Raw genomic sequence first — 17,871 nt, 5'->3', positions numbered from 1 at the left:
TATATATATATATATATATATATATATATATATATATATATATATATATATATATATATACATTGACATGTAATTTAATATGTTATATATATGACCTGTAAAATCTAACCGGCAACCTACATCGGATGATGCCAATGCGATAAAAAACACGAATAATTTTGGAATATAATATCTTTATGTGCGAAATCATATACATAAATTCTTTTCTTTTTTTTTAATTGGAAGGGGAAGATCTTTATGATCCCGTAAATTAATTTTACAAAATAGATTTTGTCAGTTCTATAGATCTCATTAAAATATCTAATATTTGCTATAAAAATCACGTCTTCTTTTGGGGAGATAACGGGGCGAGGATGTTATAAAACAAAACTCTAATAATTACTTTTTATAGAGTAGACATTTTAGAAAATAAGAAGAAGATGTTTGTATGACGATTTTTCACAGAGCAATGTCTATTCAAATTTTACCTATTTTTGCCTATTTTTGCCTAACTTTTTAATGTTATATTTCTTTTAAATAATATGTTACGTATGTGAGAAATAAAATAAAATGTATTTCTTTATTTTAAATGTTACCTTAAAATTATGAAGATAGCCTATACTTGGACCTCTTTTTCAAACAATGTAAATTTCCTTTTCTTTTCAGAAAAGTGTGAATATATAACTTAAAAATCGATCATTTTCAAACATTCTCTTCACAAATATAGAAACAGGTATTCTATTTGCACTGGATAGAAAATATATTTGCCCACAGAAAATTTAAACATTTTAAGATATAAAGATAGAAAAGCGATAGCCCGTATACTTTTTCTCTACACACGCCGGCGATGATATCGACTTATCATGCGTCCGTCCAAGACGCTCGGTACGATTCGCTCTTTAAAGACTGTTCTAGAACTCTTTGTCACGTTAATTTAAGAAGTGAGGCATTCGAGCGCGAGAAGTTGCCTTAATACGGTGAAGTAGTTCCTCTAGGCATACGGTTATGCTGATAATGGCGACGAGGTAGGTCAGCAAAGAAGCGATAAAACTTCCTCAAGAGCTTCTTCCCTCTTTTGCCTCTCTCTCTCCCCTCCTCTTCTCTCTCTCTCTCTTTCTCTCTTTCTGTGCGACACAACAATGCCGTTCGAAACTCCTTTATGGACGGTTACGCTCCTCGCCGCGACTAGTAAATGACTTCGTCTGGTAGTAGTTGAGCTACGTCTCACGATGGACGATGACTCGTAATGAAAGAGTTGGTACTCGAGTATTCAGGAGGAATCGACAAACATCACATCGTTATTTAAGACAAAAGAGAGTATCTCTTTCTTTCTGTCTCTCTCTTTCTCTCTCTCTCTCTCTCTCTCTCTCTCTCTCTCTCTCTCTCTCTCTCTCTCTCTCTCTCTCTCTCTCTCTTTTTCTTTCTCTCACATGTGCATCACGCCGTTAATTTATTTGATCAGAATTGTATTCTTCGTCTGTCGAAATTTCATCACTTCCGACAAATTTAAGTGGAACGCGATCGATTGAGTTTCCTCGTATTCGTTAACGCTTTAAATATGAACGATGCATAAAGTGTGTCGGGTCGTAGCAACAAGTTTTCGTCTTTGATGCGAGAGTCCAGATGAATAGTGCGCTTATATCGGACCTTTCTGTTGCAGAACAATTGCACGTGATTTATCGCGCGCGTTTCGCAATTAAATCGTCCCGAATTTAATGCGTTTGGCAGCTCGGCAAATAATTTGGTTTGTTCTGCTTTGACGTTTGTACTGACCGGACTGAATTCGATACGAGAGCGCGTATTATATTAATTTAGTTCAATAGCGTTTGTGAATTTTCTCGGAGGCACATCTAATCAAGTTTCTAAATTACGCGAGTAATTCCATTTCAGTCTTTCTTCTCCTCTTACTATCAATTTATAAGTTTATTTTTTCAACGTGGAAATGGGTTCTCACTTTGAGTGACGCGCAATCATCGAAAGTGTCAAACTTGATTACCCTCTTGTGATCGTGCTTCGTTATTCGAAAACGTGCAATCGTAATTGTGAAGCGAGACGTGTCGTACGTAAGCAAGCTAATGTCGTACAGACATAAGAATTGTTCATTAAATGCTAATTTAGACAATCCATCATCCGGCTCAGACTTCACAGCACGACGTCTACTTTAAGCTGTGACATACTCATACATTATGCATTGGTATGAGGTATCTAAAATCAATGGTAAGTTAAAAATAGTATGGAGAACTAAGTAAACTTAGCTGATGCGTAAAATAATGCTCGATCGCTGATCCCAGTGAGATTGCTAAAGAGAAAGGAAAAGTGAAGAAAGAAAGAAAAAGAAAGGGGAAAGGACAGAGGAAGAGAGAGGAGGAGAGTGAGGAAACATCGGTCACAATGTTAGAACAGAAGTGTCGATAAACAAATAGAAGAGATGTGTCCGAGTAAAGTTACGATTTTATATTATTACCGAGTGTTTCTCCACGTAACAGTTTATGATTTTTCCCGAATAACCCGGTTTACGATTAGTCTGCATTGCGACTATCGATGGACCGGAACCTGTAGGTGCTCGCGGATTTTCCATAACCCTAATTTTCCAACAACACAGAATCGCAAGGCTGGGAAGCAGGTTAACTGCAAAGTCCTTCTATTTCCCATTTCGCATAAGATTTATTTTCCTTTGCACAAAAGCGTTCCCTCTCTGAAAATTTGTCTGATTTCTCCGCCGATACGATCTTTTTTTTTTTTACTTCGGATATGACGTGTCGTAAAACTTCTCGCTTTTTTATAACCGTTTACTGTTGTTTGCGATCGAACACTCGCTAGCCCATGCGAAATTCAGAATTTACTGTGAGCCTTGCGAGTGACGACTTGTACTCTTGTTATATTCTTTCGTAAAAAAAAATAGCTGCTCTCCTGCGATTTTACAGCAAACGACCAATTTTACAGCATTTCTCCAATTATCGAGACGAAAGTTTCTGCTCCGAGGAAATTTTTTACCTGGTTACAAATCATTCTCGCCAATTCTTTCACTATTTCTTGGATTTGTCACTTCTTTTATGTGTTTACTTAGTAGCTCGATAACGAGACGGATTCTGCCTCGCGAAAGAAATCGAGAAATTCACGTGTTTCTGGAGCTAGTACGACGTTTTAATAATTTGGATATCGCACGGGGAGAGATTGCTCACTGAACTTTTGTCACTTATGACCTTTTCCGCGATAATGTGTCATGCTGATGGATAAGCTTAAAATTGTTTGAGGAATATGTAATGAAATAGCGTTTGAAAATGATTCAGTAGCATATAATTCGAGTAGAACAAGCCAGAAAGACCATCAGAATTGCAGGAAATCCACGACACGACATATTTTTGCACATTTTCGCACTCGGGTCGATATTTTGCAAAAATAAGTCGGGCACGATATTAAAAAATGTGGAGGAAATTATTAATTGCTAGAATTTTGTTCTAAAATGTAATTATAGAAATTGCATGGAACTGATGAAAACTCATAGTATTCATAGCTGGCATCTTGTATTTTAAGGGAGCACAATACCTTAGTACCGCAGAACTATGAGAAATGATTTGTGTGTAAGTGAAACCTTCAATGTTTTTTGTAAATTATTAAAATGTCGTGTCAGGTTTACACGGAATCCTTTTCCCGTGTTGGCGCTGGTTCAACAGTCAGTGATAAGCTCGAGACACTTGAGATATACGACTTCCAGTCACGACTAATATTTGAGCCGCGACTCGAAGTTTCGCGCCAATCGTGGCGTTCCGGGCAACTTGAAGGCGAAGATACGAGCAGCTATTGCTGTGGGGACGACACGAGACATGCATTACAAAGAGGACGTGTAATTTATTGTTAAAGGGGTGGACAAGGCGTACGATGCTTAGGGATGCTTGGACGAACGACGGTGGGAAAGGCTGGTGGCGATGGTGGTCCAGGTTGGGCGGATTGCTGGCGATGGCGGCGGCTATATCCTGTCTCGTTGCCTCGTTTCCGGGTGCCTCGGCCAATCCGGAAGCGAAGCGTCTCTACGATGACCTGCTGTCGAACTACAACCGCCTCATCCGCCCTGTTGGAAACAACAGTGATCGTCTCACTGTCAAAATGGGACTACGCCTCTCCCAGCTCATCGACGTTGTGAGTAGACCTCCACTTCACCCATTATCCTGCCGCATGAATAGCATTTATATGGCCTATGTATAGACGCGCGGGGGGCTTGCGCCCCCAGGATATGTGGAGCAAGAGTGCTCGGTTGTGAAATAACCCGAAGTGTTTCATCGATTGGCTCGGGCTAGATGAAATGATATACGGATACGGCCGGCGATATTTTTCCCGGTGAAAGATACGCGCCGTTCGCAAACAAAACTTTTCATTTGTAACTCCTGAGATTGAGCGATCTATGGCCCCGGCGCGCGAAATTCAGTTATAACCTCCTCCGTTACACTTCGCAGCCATTCACGCTCCTTTCTCCGGCCGCGTTACGACGACGGCGGATAATAATAGTAATGGCGATTATTACCCGCGGGGACAATTTCAGTTTTACGTGGAAATTGTGCGTTCCAATGGACGAACTGATGAACATTTCACGACTGATTGAGTTAATGCTTAATTCGCGCGATTAAACATCGCTAATGGTTAAGCGAGCTTATCAGAATTACTTTCAACGCGGCTGGGGCAAACAAACGCGCGCGCGCTACGCGATTTGGTAACGTGTAATGAAGTTTGGATATGCTATGCAAAATAGACGTCAATTATCTCGAGACCGCGAGCAGCGCCGGCAATTTCGCGTTTCTCAAAATTGAATGTGCACCGTGACGTTTTCGTTCGCGCGCGACGATGCTCTTCGCGCCTATGCACCTATCTCGTCGACCGACATTCGTTTCCAACGTGTGCGCATGTGTGTACTCGCGCTGTATGCGCGCGTGTGTATATGTGCGCGCGCGCGCGCGTGGAATATGGATTACGTAGTTAGACGACCGATAACCGGGCGTCCACGTACTTGCGGTGATAAGTTGAATTCCGGGAGTTCCTCTGCCGGAAACGGAACTAATTTACAAGCGAAGGGATCCATGGCACTCGAGCTATTAATTGCCATAATCTGATCGTCAGTAATCAATCGTGTCTCAACGAGGCTCGCTCGAAACTAAACATACGTACACACGTACGTACGTATGCTCGCATGTATGTATGCAGATATGTACGTGCGTGTGCGTACACGTGTATGCACACACATAAGCGCGCACGCAGGCGCGCGCGACAGGACACCAGCCGGCCGATCGATGTGTTAGAATTACGGTGATTGTCTCCCTTCCCCGCATTGTCTCGCCGGTTATTACATTCGAGTTACATGCTCACGAGTCGACGCGAATTTCGGCAGTAATTGCCTCGATCATGGATCTCTATCGACTAATACACGTTTCTATCCAAACCATAATTAATTTGTTATCGGCTAACCCGGACTACTGTCGCGCGTTATCGATGCAGTATCGACGTTTGTACGAGTCTCATATAATTACGACAGAGGAGGGAGGGTCGATGCTGGCCACGTCGAGACGGGGCGACGCGAGCTCTCGAGGTCGACCTTCTATCGACCGTCGGAATAGTTAATTCCGTTATTTTGCGTTATCATGCGAGGCAGAGGGAGAGAGACAGAGAGAAAGAGAGGAGAGAGGAGGGCAGGGAGGATAGTGAAATTTTCAATAATTGCATGGCGGCTCCATCAGGCTTCTTTTACTAACTAGCGATAATTTCTAACAAAAGCCGATTTGCAGTTTCACATATTTGCGCCCGGGACTTTTTCTCCCGTGACGCGAGAATATAATAATCGCCGGACACGAGAACGGGAAATTGTCCATTCGGTTATAACAGGTTTGCGCGACTATGATGTTTATGATCCGCTCAAAACTGTGCGGCCGCCACGCGTTGCGGTGAAGCGCATAACTTTTCACCGACGACAAATCCCCGCGGCGAGGGCGTGTAAACAGTAATTATCGCGATGGTACACGCAACTCGAATTCGTTCGCCATGTATATACGCGCGCGGTGTGCACGTCCATAGAATTTATGAATCAATCGCACGACTCGATCGTCGGATTACCGATAAAGATAACGCGAGAAATAACAAAGCCCGGGCTTGATCGCGTTTTTGTGTTCAAAGCGATGCGTGATATAAAAACATAATATCAAACATCGACAATATCATGAGATGAGATCGACTCGAATCGGTCGAAAAAATCGACTCGTTTGAAAACGCAAATTCGTGTTTCGACCATAAAGTGGTATGTCTGACATTAAGTGCACGGAGAAAAAGGGTTTGGTGGAATTAACGTGACATGTTTGGCTAAACAAGTTTTAGTGGAGTTAAACAGAATTTCTAGTTATTATAATGAGATATTCTAGTATGTAATTCTAGTAGAGCATTTAAATGTAATACTAGTCAGAATGTAGTTACTGCGAACACAGTACATCGAAGTATCTGACTATTATGACTATGCAGAAAGATGGTTGCATTAACGTGATATTTTGGTTAAACGACTGTTAGTAGAATTAAGCAGAATTTCTGCATAGAAAGAAGATATGGTACATAGAATTAGAAATATTTAGTTGTCTGATTACCTTAGTCGGAATTATGAAATGTTTATTTCTCATCAAACAATTTAGCTAATGTATCCAGAAAAAGAGAGAAAGAGATTTCAGGGTAATTTAATTAATTTCTTTCCCATGTGACAAAATGCTTGTGTCTAGAAAGATTATCCGTAATTTTTGAGCTGTGTTTGTAAACTTATCCGCCTTGTTCAATGGAGAAATTCTCTTATTGAAAAACGAATTCTCTCCCAATGGACAAGACAAAGAATTCACAAACTCACTTCACAAATTGCAGACAACTTTTCTATCCATAATCATACATGCATAGATTACATCAAAATGAATATAACATTCTCCTATCATTTTGCAAACTGCATACAATTTTAAGTTATTAATTAAAAATTGGCGAATAATCGCGATGTAGTATAAGGTGTGACGATAAGTACGATTTCTACTGTGCTTGTATATTGTATGCTTTTTTGTTCAGCTTGTAAGTTAAGCTACCATTTGGAACATAACCACGTAGATTTTTAAATTATTAATTAAAAAAGTTATTAATTAAAGGATTAATTAAAGCGTGAAATTATGCACGACTAATCGCTAATCTTTCTGAATTAATAACTAAAAAATGTTACGGTTATTAGCAAAGTGGTAGAGGAATTTTGTGTTCAGTATAACTTAATCTGTACATGTGCGTTTTCCCACTCATCGTTAGACGCCTTGTATATGTAGGCTGCGCCTTCTAATGAGAGGTTAGAAGACAAGTTTTGAAGGACACAGCTATGTTCCATTATCCACAAGCATTCCGTCTTTGTCTAGCTTGACTCCTATTGGACAAAGCTAAACGAAATGTCCAATAGGAGTCAAGCTAGACAAAGATTGAATGTCTGCACTAACAGGACATTCTTTTCTAATGAAGTATTTGCATCCTCTTGTCTCTGAACGCTCTGTCTATGTACATAAGTCTGTAGCTCCAAGCAAAAATTGAATCTAGTGATTGTCTAATAATAACATAGAAAAGTTGGGTCTTATGAGCCCGCTGGGACGTCGTTCCTCCGCGACCGATCTCGCTACTTTGAACTTCGAGAATCGTCCGTTAGTGCTATCATCCGCGCGAAATTTCACGAGCTTATTCCTAAAAATGTATCTAGTAGAGCAGATTTCAAGAATATTTAGCCAGTCACTAACTCGTGACTGGCTAAATATTCCTACTCAGTCTTTTGAATGTCAGGATTATCTAGTACTATACCAATTGCATAGATAGTGGCTAGATGAAAATCGCTACTAGCTAGGAATGTAACGCTCACTTCTCCTAGTAGCTGTACCAGAAAAATTATCTAGTAGCTAGATACAAAAAAATAACTTGTAACTATAATTGGTACAGTTACTAGATAGTTTTGATATCCAATTTCTATTCAGGATTTACCGATGATTTTCTATCTTGTTAATGTGTAATCTTTTTCATCTAGCCACTATCTATGCAATTGGTACAGTTACTAGATAATCCTGACATTCAAAAGACTGAGTATGAATATTTAGCCAGTCACGAGTTAGTGACTGGCTAGAAAACTTATCTAGGCATTACTATCTAACTACTAGTCTGCTGAAATCTGCTCTACTAGATACATTTTTGCTTGGAAATGAGCTCGCGAAATTTCGCGCTGATGATAGCACTAACGGACGATTCTTGAAGTTCAAAGTAGCGAGATCGGTCGCGGAGGAACGACGTCCCGGCGGGCTCATAAGACGACTGATTCCCCACGTCGCGCCGAGTGTTCGGCCATTATTTACACGGCCTCCTTTTCAAAGGAATCACCTCCTTGGAACCGCGCTTGTTCTTCACGGAACAACCTAGCAGCCACCTACCCATCTCTCCCTCCACCCTCCCGCCAGTCACCCTCTCCACCTGCGGGGCGCGCGCTCGCTTCGATTCTACTGGGATTTACGAGCGGCAACGGCGGCAGACAGCGAGATTGACTTTTACTTCTGCGGGTGGCTGCAGCTCGAAATCACGCGGGCTTCTTTCCTTTATTGCGAAAGGATTTTCTCTGTTGTGTGTAGAACGTGAGGAATCGCGGGGGCCGCGAGAGCTTTTTATTCGGCGATGGTAAATTACGCTTCGATCGTTACGGCCCGCGTGCGGAACGCGGATAAACCGCCTTTAAGAAATCAATATCTCCGCGTTAAGCACTATAGATGACGTTTTATGGCTTTGAGACAAAAGAGAGAGTATATTACATTCGCACACATAACGACGCATCTAAAGGCTCTTCTCCTCCTTCTGTCGCTCCGCGTTTTTCTTCTTATTACTATTTTCCAGGCAATTTTCTTTCCACTTTGCTTTATGTTTTGTCTCCTGTTTATTCCTTCCTAAGAGCCACGATAAAATGTTTCCATTGTGCTGCGCCTAATTGTCAAAATGATTTGACAGAAACGCATCGAGACACTCGAGAAATCTTCTAATTTATGAAATTCCTTCTTATTAATAATCTTATAATGTCACACATTTTTATGTTTATTTCTACATTTATTATTCATATTAACATAACATTTCCAAAAAATGAAAATTAAATAAAATTGGTAATTTATTAAATATAATAATAATAATAAATACAATAAGTGCATTTTATATTTATATTTCTTTTCTTGCAATATTGAATAAGTGTCTTACGACTTTTATTTTGTAATATATTTAAAATATTTGGCAATTTAAAAAAAAATATATATATATTCTGATATTTACAAATTTCATCTCAGTATTGTTGCACAATTATTTTATTAATTCTTTTAAACGATTTTATTAATAAAATATTTGTTTTGTTGATTAAAAATTAGCACTAGAAACTTCTTCAAACAATGTCCGGTTTTGTTGACAACTTCATACGATTTAAAATCTAATATAAGTAGATTGTGTATAATTGCCAATTTATACTATGTTTCTGCTGATTTTTTCCAAGAGATACCATCTGTGTTTAAACGTTTAAACGTTTTGTCATGCGTACAATTTTATTAGATTTATGTCATATTTAATTTCGTTTTGTAGCATATTATTATTCATTTTATTTTTCATTTATTTTTATTTACATTTATATATTTTATTTATATTTATTTATATTATTTATCTCATTTATTAGCTCTCTGTTTTCCTCTCTACGTATATCTTAAATTTTATAATTCTGTAATTTTTTCTGTCTATCTGTTTTGTTCCATTACGTAAAGGATTTTTCCCCATTAATAAAGATTATTGTTATTATAAGAATTACAATTGTTCAATAAGAGCACACACGAGTCGAAAAACTTTCTAATTCATAAATTACCTTATCAGTTCCCTAAACAGTTTTCTTTCCAATTTTTTTTTACATTTCGTCTCCTATTTGTATTTTTCTAAGAGCCACAATAAAGTTGTTTTATCGTGTGTTGTCTAATTGTTAAAGTGAGTAAATCGTATTTGAGTGAGTTCGATTCGAAGATATTGTGTCACGAGAAGTCTTCTAATTCATAAATTGAGCGGCTATCGAGCGCATGTCTCGCGACAGGTGTAATTGAAGTGAGATCCAGATGATTACGCCGCAAATGGGTGAGAGTGAGAGCGCGAGGTGCGACACGAGGAAGGACACTGTATTTTCAGTTCACGGCGTCGGAGATGAGAGTTTATTTGCGGTGCCGTGAACTCGCGCCCTTACAGTTCTTCGGCATTGGCTTTTCATTTCTTCCAATTAAATAGCCGGTTTCGAACATTTTGATGGAAACTGGAGCGCACGTCCGTCGTCGTCGCTCTGAAATTCTGCGCGCACTCTTCTTCGAGCACGTCCCAGCCGAATGAAGGATTTATGACGAGTGGCGATTATCGATTGCTCGCGATCATTACTCTCGTTAGAAGTCGCGCTTGTTCTCTCTTCGTCGCGTCCCGTCGAGTTTGCCACTTTTCTTCGCACGAAAAATGTCCTTTTCTTTCAGCCAGTCGGAATTAATTTTTGATCAACAAGGATGTTGGTAACGAATAATACTTTTCCACGCGGGACGATAATAACGTCGACGATAATGATATCACACGCGCCGAAATATTTTCTTAGTCTGAAATGTATGTGGGCCACTTTCTATTGTCGGATCTTATATCCTGCTAATATTAAAAAATAGGGCCAAATATAAATTTTCCATTTTTTTTTAAGTCATAAAATATTTAAACTTGCGTTGGGAGGGAATATACGAGAATAGAGTGAAAAGTTCCGGACCTGAATAAAAAAACAAATTTTTTTTATTAATTTTCATTTATTTCTCAACATAATCTCCATTTAGCGTGATACACTTTTCCCAACGATGTTCTAAAGCGATTATGTCAGACTGATGAGTCAATTTGTCAAGGTCCTCAAAATAGTCATTTACAACGTCGCTGACTTGGTTGTCGTTAGCAAATCTTTTTCTACCGAGCCACTTTTTGAGGTTGGGAAACAGATAGAAGTCGCTTGGGGCTAAATCTGGCGAGTATGGTGGGTGGGCAAGCAATTCGAACTTTAATTCATTGATTTTAGCTTAATCACGGCACGAATTTCAACTTTTTCCATTTTTACAAACAATGTTTGAAGCATTTACTACTTTGGCGAGCTATCAAACCAATACTAAACAATTTATTGACTTGAACTTTCGAATATAAGCATATGAAGAATGAAATCATACAACACTATTAAAATATTGAACACAGTAAAGTTATCTATATGTGAGGCCCGGAACTTTTCATCCTACTCTCGTATGCACTATGAAGCAAACGAGATCTCCGTGAAGGGGGTATTTTTAAAATGATTGAATTTTTACACATTTATATTTTTCTGAAAAGAAAAAAATTTACACTATTTGCAAAAGAGATCCAAATATGACCTACTTTTATAATTTTATTAGTAATATAGAATTTAAGGTATAAAAACACATATTATTTTATTTCTCATAATATTTGTCGATAAAAACCTCATACGTAATCATCTTTTACAGTTCCTGCATGATCACTTTGCACCAAACATAACAAACACTGTGTTCATAATTCTTCCTTCGCATCATTATCTGTTGTAGAGAATTTTCTGTTGCAATACAACTTGCATCATTATATTTTTAAAATTTTTTAAATTTTCCTTTTCTTTCTAGCAAATTTAAGTCACCATTATTGTGTATTATTTACCAGTCCATATTAGGATCAGCTACGATGGCCAATATTCACAGCATCATGAATAACATGAAGTTACATTAGTGAACATTGTATGTTCAGTTACATTAGTGAATGTATTTCCAATTAAATTAATTATGTCCTTTGATACATCCATCCTTGTACTGTTTATAGCTTATAAGCAATTACATTAATGATGTGTACTTTTTTCTCTATATTTAAATACCCCACTCACCCCAATTAAATACTTTTGAATATATAGCGATGCGAAAAATGCAGCACCACATATAGCCAGGGAGTCGTACTTGGATCTCCCATATCAAGAATTTGACTTATACGTTTGCAGCGTTTTACGCATCGCCATTCACCGGGAAAAGATTTTATCGTCGTTTGAAACGGATATTATTTATATAGGGTAACGAAACGCGCAATTATGGAATATATTTTTGTTCGAGTCAACAATGCTACAATGTAAATGCAGATTTTAACTTTCTAATAGTATAAAAATATTGAGAGATATTTTACCTATAAAATTTAATAAAAGAAAGTATTAAAATTTTAATTGCAACTTGAGTATTAACACAAAAAAATAAAAAGTGAGGAAATCAGAGGTTGAAAAAATAGAAGGTCAAGTAGAAGGAAAAATGGATTACCGAGAAAAATGAAGGAACATTGTTAAATAACGCGATCAATAAAGTGCAAATGCTTTTTATTTTTGAAAAAAGCATCGTTTATAATCACTAGATACATTATTTTACATTATTAAAAAAATTGTACATTATTAAAAAAATTGTACGTTATTAAAAAAATTGTACATTATTAAAATAATTATGTACATTATTAAAAAAATTGTAATTATTTATTAAATATAAATATAAATATAAAAGGTATGCATACTTTATATGGAAAATAAATATAATAATGACAAAAACGGAAACTAAACATAATAAACAACAGAAAGAAACAGAAAGAAATTTGTCCCATTTTTTACACATGTTTTTCAGGTTGTTCGTTATCTACCTTTGTAATAATTAAAATATTATTAGCATATCTTGCACAACAAATGGAACATTCCCGTGTCATTAAGAAAGTTAAAAATAACAATTGAACGGTAAAATATTATTGCTGACTATATTGAAAGCTTACATTGAATATAAACATTAGTAAACTTATTTTAAATCACTTGAGTCCTTGCTATAGCTGTCCTGTTTGATGACGTCAGAAGCGAGAAATTGCATGCCAATTTAAAGAAGCTATATTTGCGAATTTTTTCTCGAGAACTACGCGGCCGCTTATTTTGAAACTTGGTACGCTAAATACTACATATTTTATTTGTATGTCAGAATTTTTATAAGTATATACCCTGCGAAATATAAAAGTTATTGAAAAACACGTGAAACTGAAATGAGCGGTCTTTGCTCCATAGCGCGCATAATATCTCATGACTCGTTAATCTGAAACAAGAAAAGATTATTAAACTAGGGATATTCAATTATCGAACTGGAACTAAGGATATTCAAAACGGATCGTTTTTTAGCAAGTTGTAAGTATTTGAAAAAAACGCCCGAAAAATCGCCTTAAAAATTGACAGATTTTCATTGAAAATAAGTATGGAAAGTTAATGTATTTTAATTTCGCTGGTTTGGACGAAAATAATACATGTTTTGAATATGTAGTTATAGGTAGAAGTCAATCGGTTCAACAGTTTGTCTCAAATCGTGCGCGCCAGTTAGAGAAAAATCGTTTTGAGAAAATTCCGTTTAAAGTTTCGGATACTATTTAAGCTTATATTTCTAGTACTTACGTAGTTTCAACCTAATCAGCGATTCCAGACCCATAGAGCAAACACACCTTTTTTACTTAAGGTAACACTTCTTTTTTACTTAAGGTTCATAGGATCTTCGTAGGCCGCATATATCTGACGAAATTTTAAACGGCTCGGTGAGCGCCGGATTTGACCTGCGCGCCATTTCGAATAATAGGTTGTAACTTACGCAATTTTTCGATGCGATAAGTAGGATTAAATTCTTAAAAATACATAGTTTAAAATGTAAAAAAAGAAAAATCGATTTTTTTAACCAGAGAAACGGTATTGCCTTCTTAAATTGGCATGCAATTTCTCGTTTCTGACGTCATCAAACAGGACGCCATAGCAAGGACTCATGTGACTTATAATAAAATTAAATAAGTTTACTAATGTTTATATTCAATGTAAGCTTTCAATATAGTCAGCAATAATATTTTACCGTTCAATTGTTATTTTTAACCTTAATGACACGGAAATGTTCCATTTGTTATACAAGATGTGTTAATAATATTTTAATTATTACATTTACCTTAAATAGCGGTATACGTAAAAATCAAAGAATAGACGCACTAAATGACAGCTGTGATCGATTCAATACACTTGTAAAGATGTCCGGGCACTTTCCTTTAACCTGAACAATTAATAAGCGGCCATAAAATTAACGCAATAGAATAAACGAACCTATTTCGGAACAGCACCTATTTTGAAACACTTTAATTTTTTTGTTAGTAACCGTGTTAGTAACTGTGTTAGCCGTGAAATAATATCAAATTTTCATGTTAGTAACAAAGAACATCATAAATAAGCGTCGCGACATGAAAATAGGACACTGACTATAGAAAACAACTGACAATATTATGATTGAGTTATTGGACTTCGTGACAGCAAGCCTTCAAACGAGATGAATTACAGTAAATAAAATAATTACATATTTTTTTTCATATTAAGCTTCGACTTTGTCATGTTTTTGAGCTTAAACAACAGCTAAAGATTCCAGGAAGATAACTGTTGCTTAGTTAGACTACGGGATTGTGTTGTTGTAAAATGCGGGTGTACCTAAAAATAGGCATTTGCAGCCGTCGACGTTTGAGGTTAAGTCATAGGGCACTTGCATTTTATATCGTATACGACGTTTGTTTTGAATAGCACATATATTAGACATTTCGATGTTTATTGCCGATATTTATGTAAAGTATTGACAGTATTTTTTTACTGATATAGAATCGTGATTTTTCTATTTTCCAGTTTTCCGACTGTATCTACTATGCATGTCAATATATCAATATCTTTAATATCTTATTTCTTAGATAAATTTTGAAGACAATGCAACAATTGCGATATACAAATATTGATTTCTTTCTTTTCTACAAATTTTTAAGTTAGATATACAATATTAGATGCATTTATCCTATATAATTTTCAGGTTTAACAATCAATCAATTAAGATATAATATATAATATGTTGATCCTTCTGAATCAATGAAGATATAATATATAATATGTTATTCTTTCTGAGTTCTTTTATTGATAAAATTATCATCTAAAGTATCTTTTAAAAATTTAGTAATTTTATTTTTTAACGTAATCCCAAATGTAATAGTCTTTTGAACAATGTTTTCTCAGCATCTCCCTAAATCTTCTAAATTTAAAATTATTTGTTTAATTTTATGTTTATTACGTATAAATTTAAACTTTTTATTGAGTAATTTTGAATGGTAATTTTTATTCCAAAATAGGTGCATGCACCTAATTCAAAACATCTCTAATTTCTCTCATGGCCTTGAAGAATGAAGATAATATTATTTAGTATAACATTTCTTAGGTATAATAGTTTAACATATGTAAGGCATAAGTCAAAACTCAGCTGTTCCGAATTAGGCGAACCTAATTCAGAACAAATAGCATTTGAAATATTTGCTTATTATTTCAAAACAAAGCCTCCTTCAAAAACTGGCTTATATCTAATTAGTAAGTAAAGGTTAATCCTTTTACTAGAACATATCAAATTTATCTCAGAAGGCTTTATATAAAAGATACTGCAGCATCTTTAAAATCTATTCCGAAATAGGTTCGCTTATTCTAGAAATCAGGGAAACAGGTAAGCTAAAGACGCAAATTACATGTTATACTAATTTTCGGCTATATATTGATTATTGAGGTTAAAGAAAAGTGTCCGAACATTCTTACAAGAGTGCTGAATCGATCAAGATTGTCATTTTATACATATATTTTTAAATTTCCACGTATAGCGAAATATAAATTGACATGCGATTTCTCGCTTCTGACGTCATTAAACAAAGCAGCTAAAGTGAAGATACAGAAGCCCTGAATAAGCTAGAGCAATTCGATTGTCGCAACGTCTAATTTTCAGGCGAAACAAAACTAGAAAATCGTTTATATCTCCACATATGTTCCTCGCTTAGCACTCAGAATTGTATGTGACAAATTGTATAACAAATACAACAATTCCCAGCAGAGTTGCCGTTAGAGTGTAGTGCTTTATAGACTAAATAAGTCCTTAGTCCACATATTACCTGCATATTCCATCGGTATGATTATCCTGTATATTTGTGAATGGCTGTTGATTAACGTTTTAAGTGAATCGGTCGCGAGAATGGGCGGGCGTGCTGGCCGCGTCTTCTTTCACGCTCACGTTCTGTTTCACGAGTGTCAATTAAGGCGACTCGCTTTACCGGAGTAATCAGAGATTACAAATTCGCTTCTCACAGACTTCTCTTTCGCCGCCGTGCAGCGAAATAAATCTCATCGTCTGGAGAGGAGAACGTCACGTCGGGGGTTGTTCTTTAAGGTTGAATTACACGGATCACGTTACGCCTCGTCGTTACCTAGCGGCGCTTGCGATAATGAAGGCGCGTTTTTGCTCGTTAAGATTGAGACATCGCCACGGAGAAACATTCTTATTAATGATTCGATATTTCGCTCCTTCATCTTAAGGCGCGCGGAGAACCTCGCCTTAACGCGATAACGCCCGCAGAAACGGTGAATTTGCATGTTATTAAATTCCACGTTGATGTTGACCATCGATTACCCCGATGAAATCGACCTCGCCGAACCGTTCTCTTTTCTTCCATCCACTTCTTTCTTCTCTTTCGCACACGCCCGACACGCTCTCGAGTGCACTCTTTCATTATACATCTTTTCGTTCGCTTGAGATAGGCGGCTCGGAAGTTACACACGTGTGTTAAATAATCTCTCCAACAGATTGCTCGTACACCGAGCGAGATTGAACATTCCATTTACATGTACGGATAAATCCATTTTCCTGCGGACTCCCCTGTCCTTCTTCCCCCAAACGTTTCGAGGTCGATACATTTTCGATTACCGTGTCGCGCCGTGTGCGCCCGTGAAATTGATGACTTCGTCGGTGGGATCATTGATCCCGGAGAATAATCGTTTTCGCCCTTGTTTCCGGCCACCGCCGGAGTAATTAAGTCTCCTATGGTTTTCGCAGGCCATCGGTTCGGTTTCCAATTGCTGTAACTACCACAGCGAAACTTGGTCGCCGGCGCTTTCGACGGAGGCACCGAAAAAAGGATCGTCTCTCACCGCGAGTGAGAGAGCCACCGACTCGATCGTTCCCCGCAGTTATCCGGGACAATGAAAATTGGTTAGTCCATTTTCTAGGATATATTCAGCCGGTCTCCCCTATACCGGCGCATTTAATTGCACGCGGATAAACGGGTAATCGCTAAAACCACCGTATAGTTTGAGGTCGTTAGGGAGACAGGGTGCGTTGAAAAGTTCATCTCTCTTCATCCCCTTCGTTTCGTACGTCCTCTCGCGGCGGATCAACCGATGCAAGGTCGACGGACACACCGTGTGCGCTCTCTAAAGTACAAACAGTGTACTATTCACTGAAAAACTGCACTTACAACTGGTGATTCAGTTATACATGTAGCACTGCAAAATCTCGCTGATTGAATCAGTTAATAGTAGCGGCTATTGTTATTATTAATACATTTTGTGAAAGTAGATAGTGTCGTTGTACAAAGAATACATGGATAGAGTTGCCAAGTGTCCGGTTTTGATCCGGACTATCAAGTTTTCAAGAATATTGTCCAGTGTCCGGTTGGCAAGTCAAACTGGACGTCATGTCCAGTCTATAAGTTATATCCAATCAATCAAATAAAATTTAAAAACAGAGTTCGGATTTTAGCGATATTTGTCCTTTCTAAGCCTACTATCGATTGTTTAACTTTTGTTTAATAATAAAATGTATTATATATGTATGTATATATATGTGTGCATATATATATATATATATATATTTATATGTATGTATATTTATATGTATATATATATATATATATATATATATATATATATAT

The 17,871-nt window shown here is 37.0% G+C and overlaps 1 protein-coding gene across 3 annotated transcripts in view; it reads left to right on the top strand.

Annotated features, from left to right (window-relative positions):
• Positions 1-17,871, top strand: part of LOC116844100 (acetylcholine receptor subunit alpha-like 1) — a 331,491-nt gene that overhangs the window by 117,680 nt on the left and 195,940 nt on the right. For 2 of the 3 annotated variants that reach the window (XM_032815237.1, XM_032815246.1), the window contains exon 2: positions 3,841-4,116. In XM_032815237.1, the coding sequence (XP_032671128.1) occupies positions 3,859-4,116 (258 nt within the window). In that variant the 5' untranslated portion in view covers positions 3,841-3,858. Of the gene's footprint in view, positions 1-1,747; positions 2,197-3,840; positions 4,117-17,871 lie in introns of those variants that run through there. The other variant, XM_032815229.1, reaches the window with a different exon arrangement.

Source organism: Odontomachus brunneus, unplaced genomic scaffold (assembly GCF_010583005.1).
Source record: "Odontomachus brunneus isolate Ranch 3 - 2012 unplaced genomic scaffold, Obru_v1 Obru_scaffold_003, whole genome shotgun sequence".
NCBI lineage: Eukaryota > Metazoa > Arthropoda > Insecta > Hymenoptera > Formicidae > Odontomachus > Odontomachus brunneus.
This window is presented reverse-complemented; position numbering and strand designations above follow the sequence as displayed.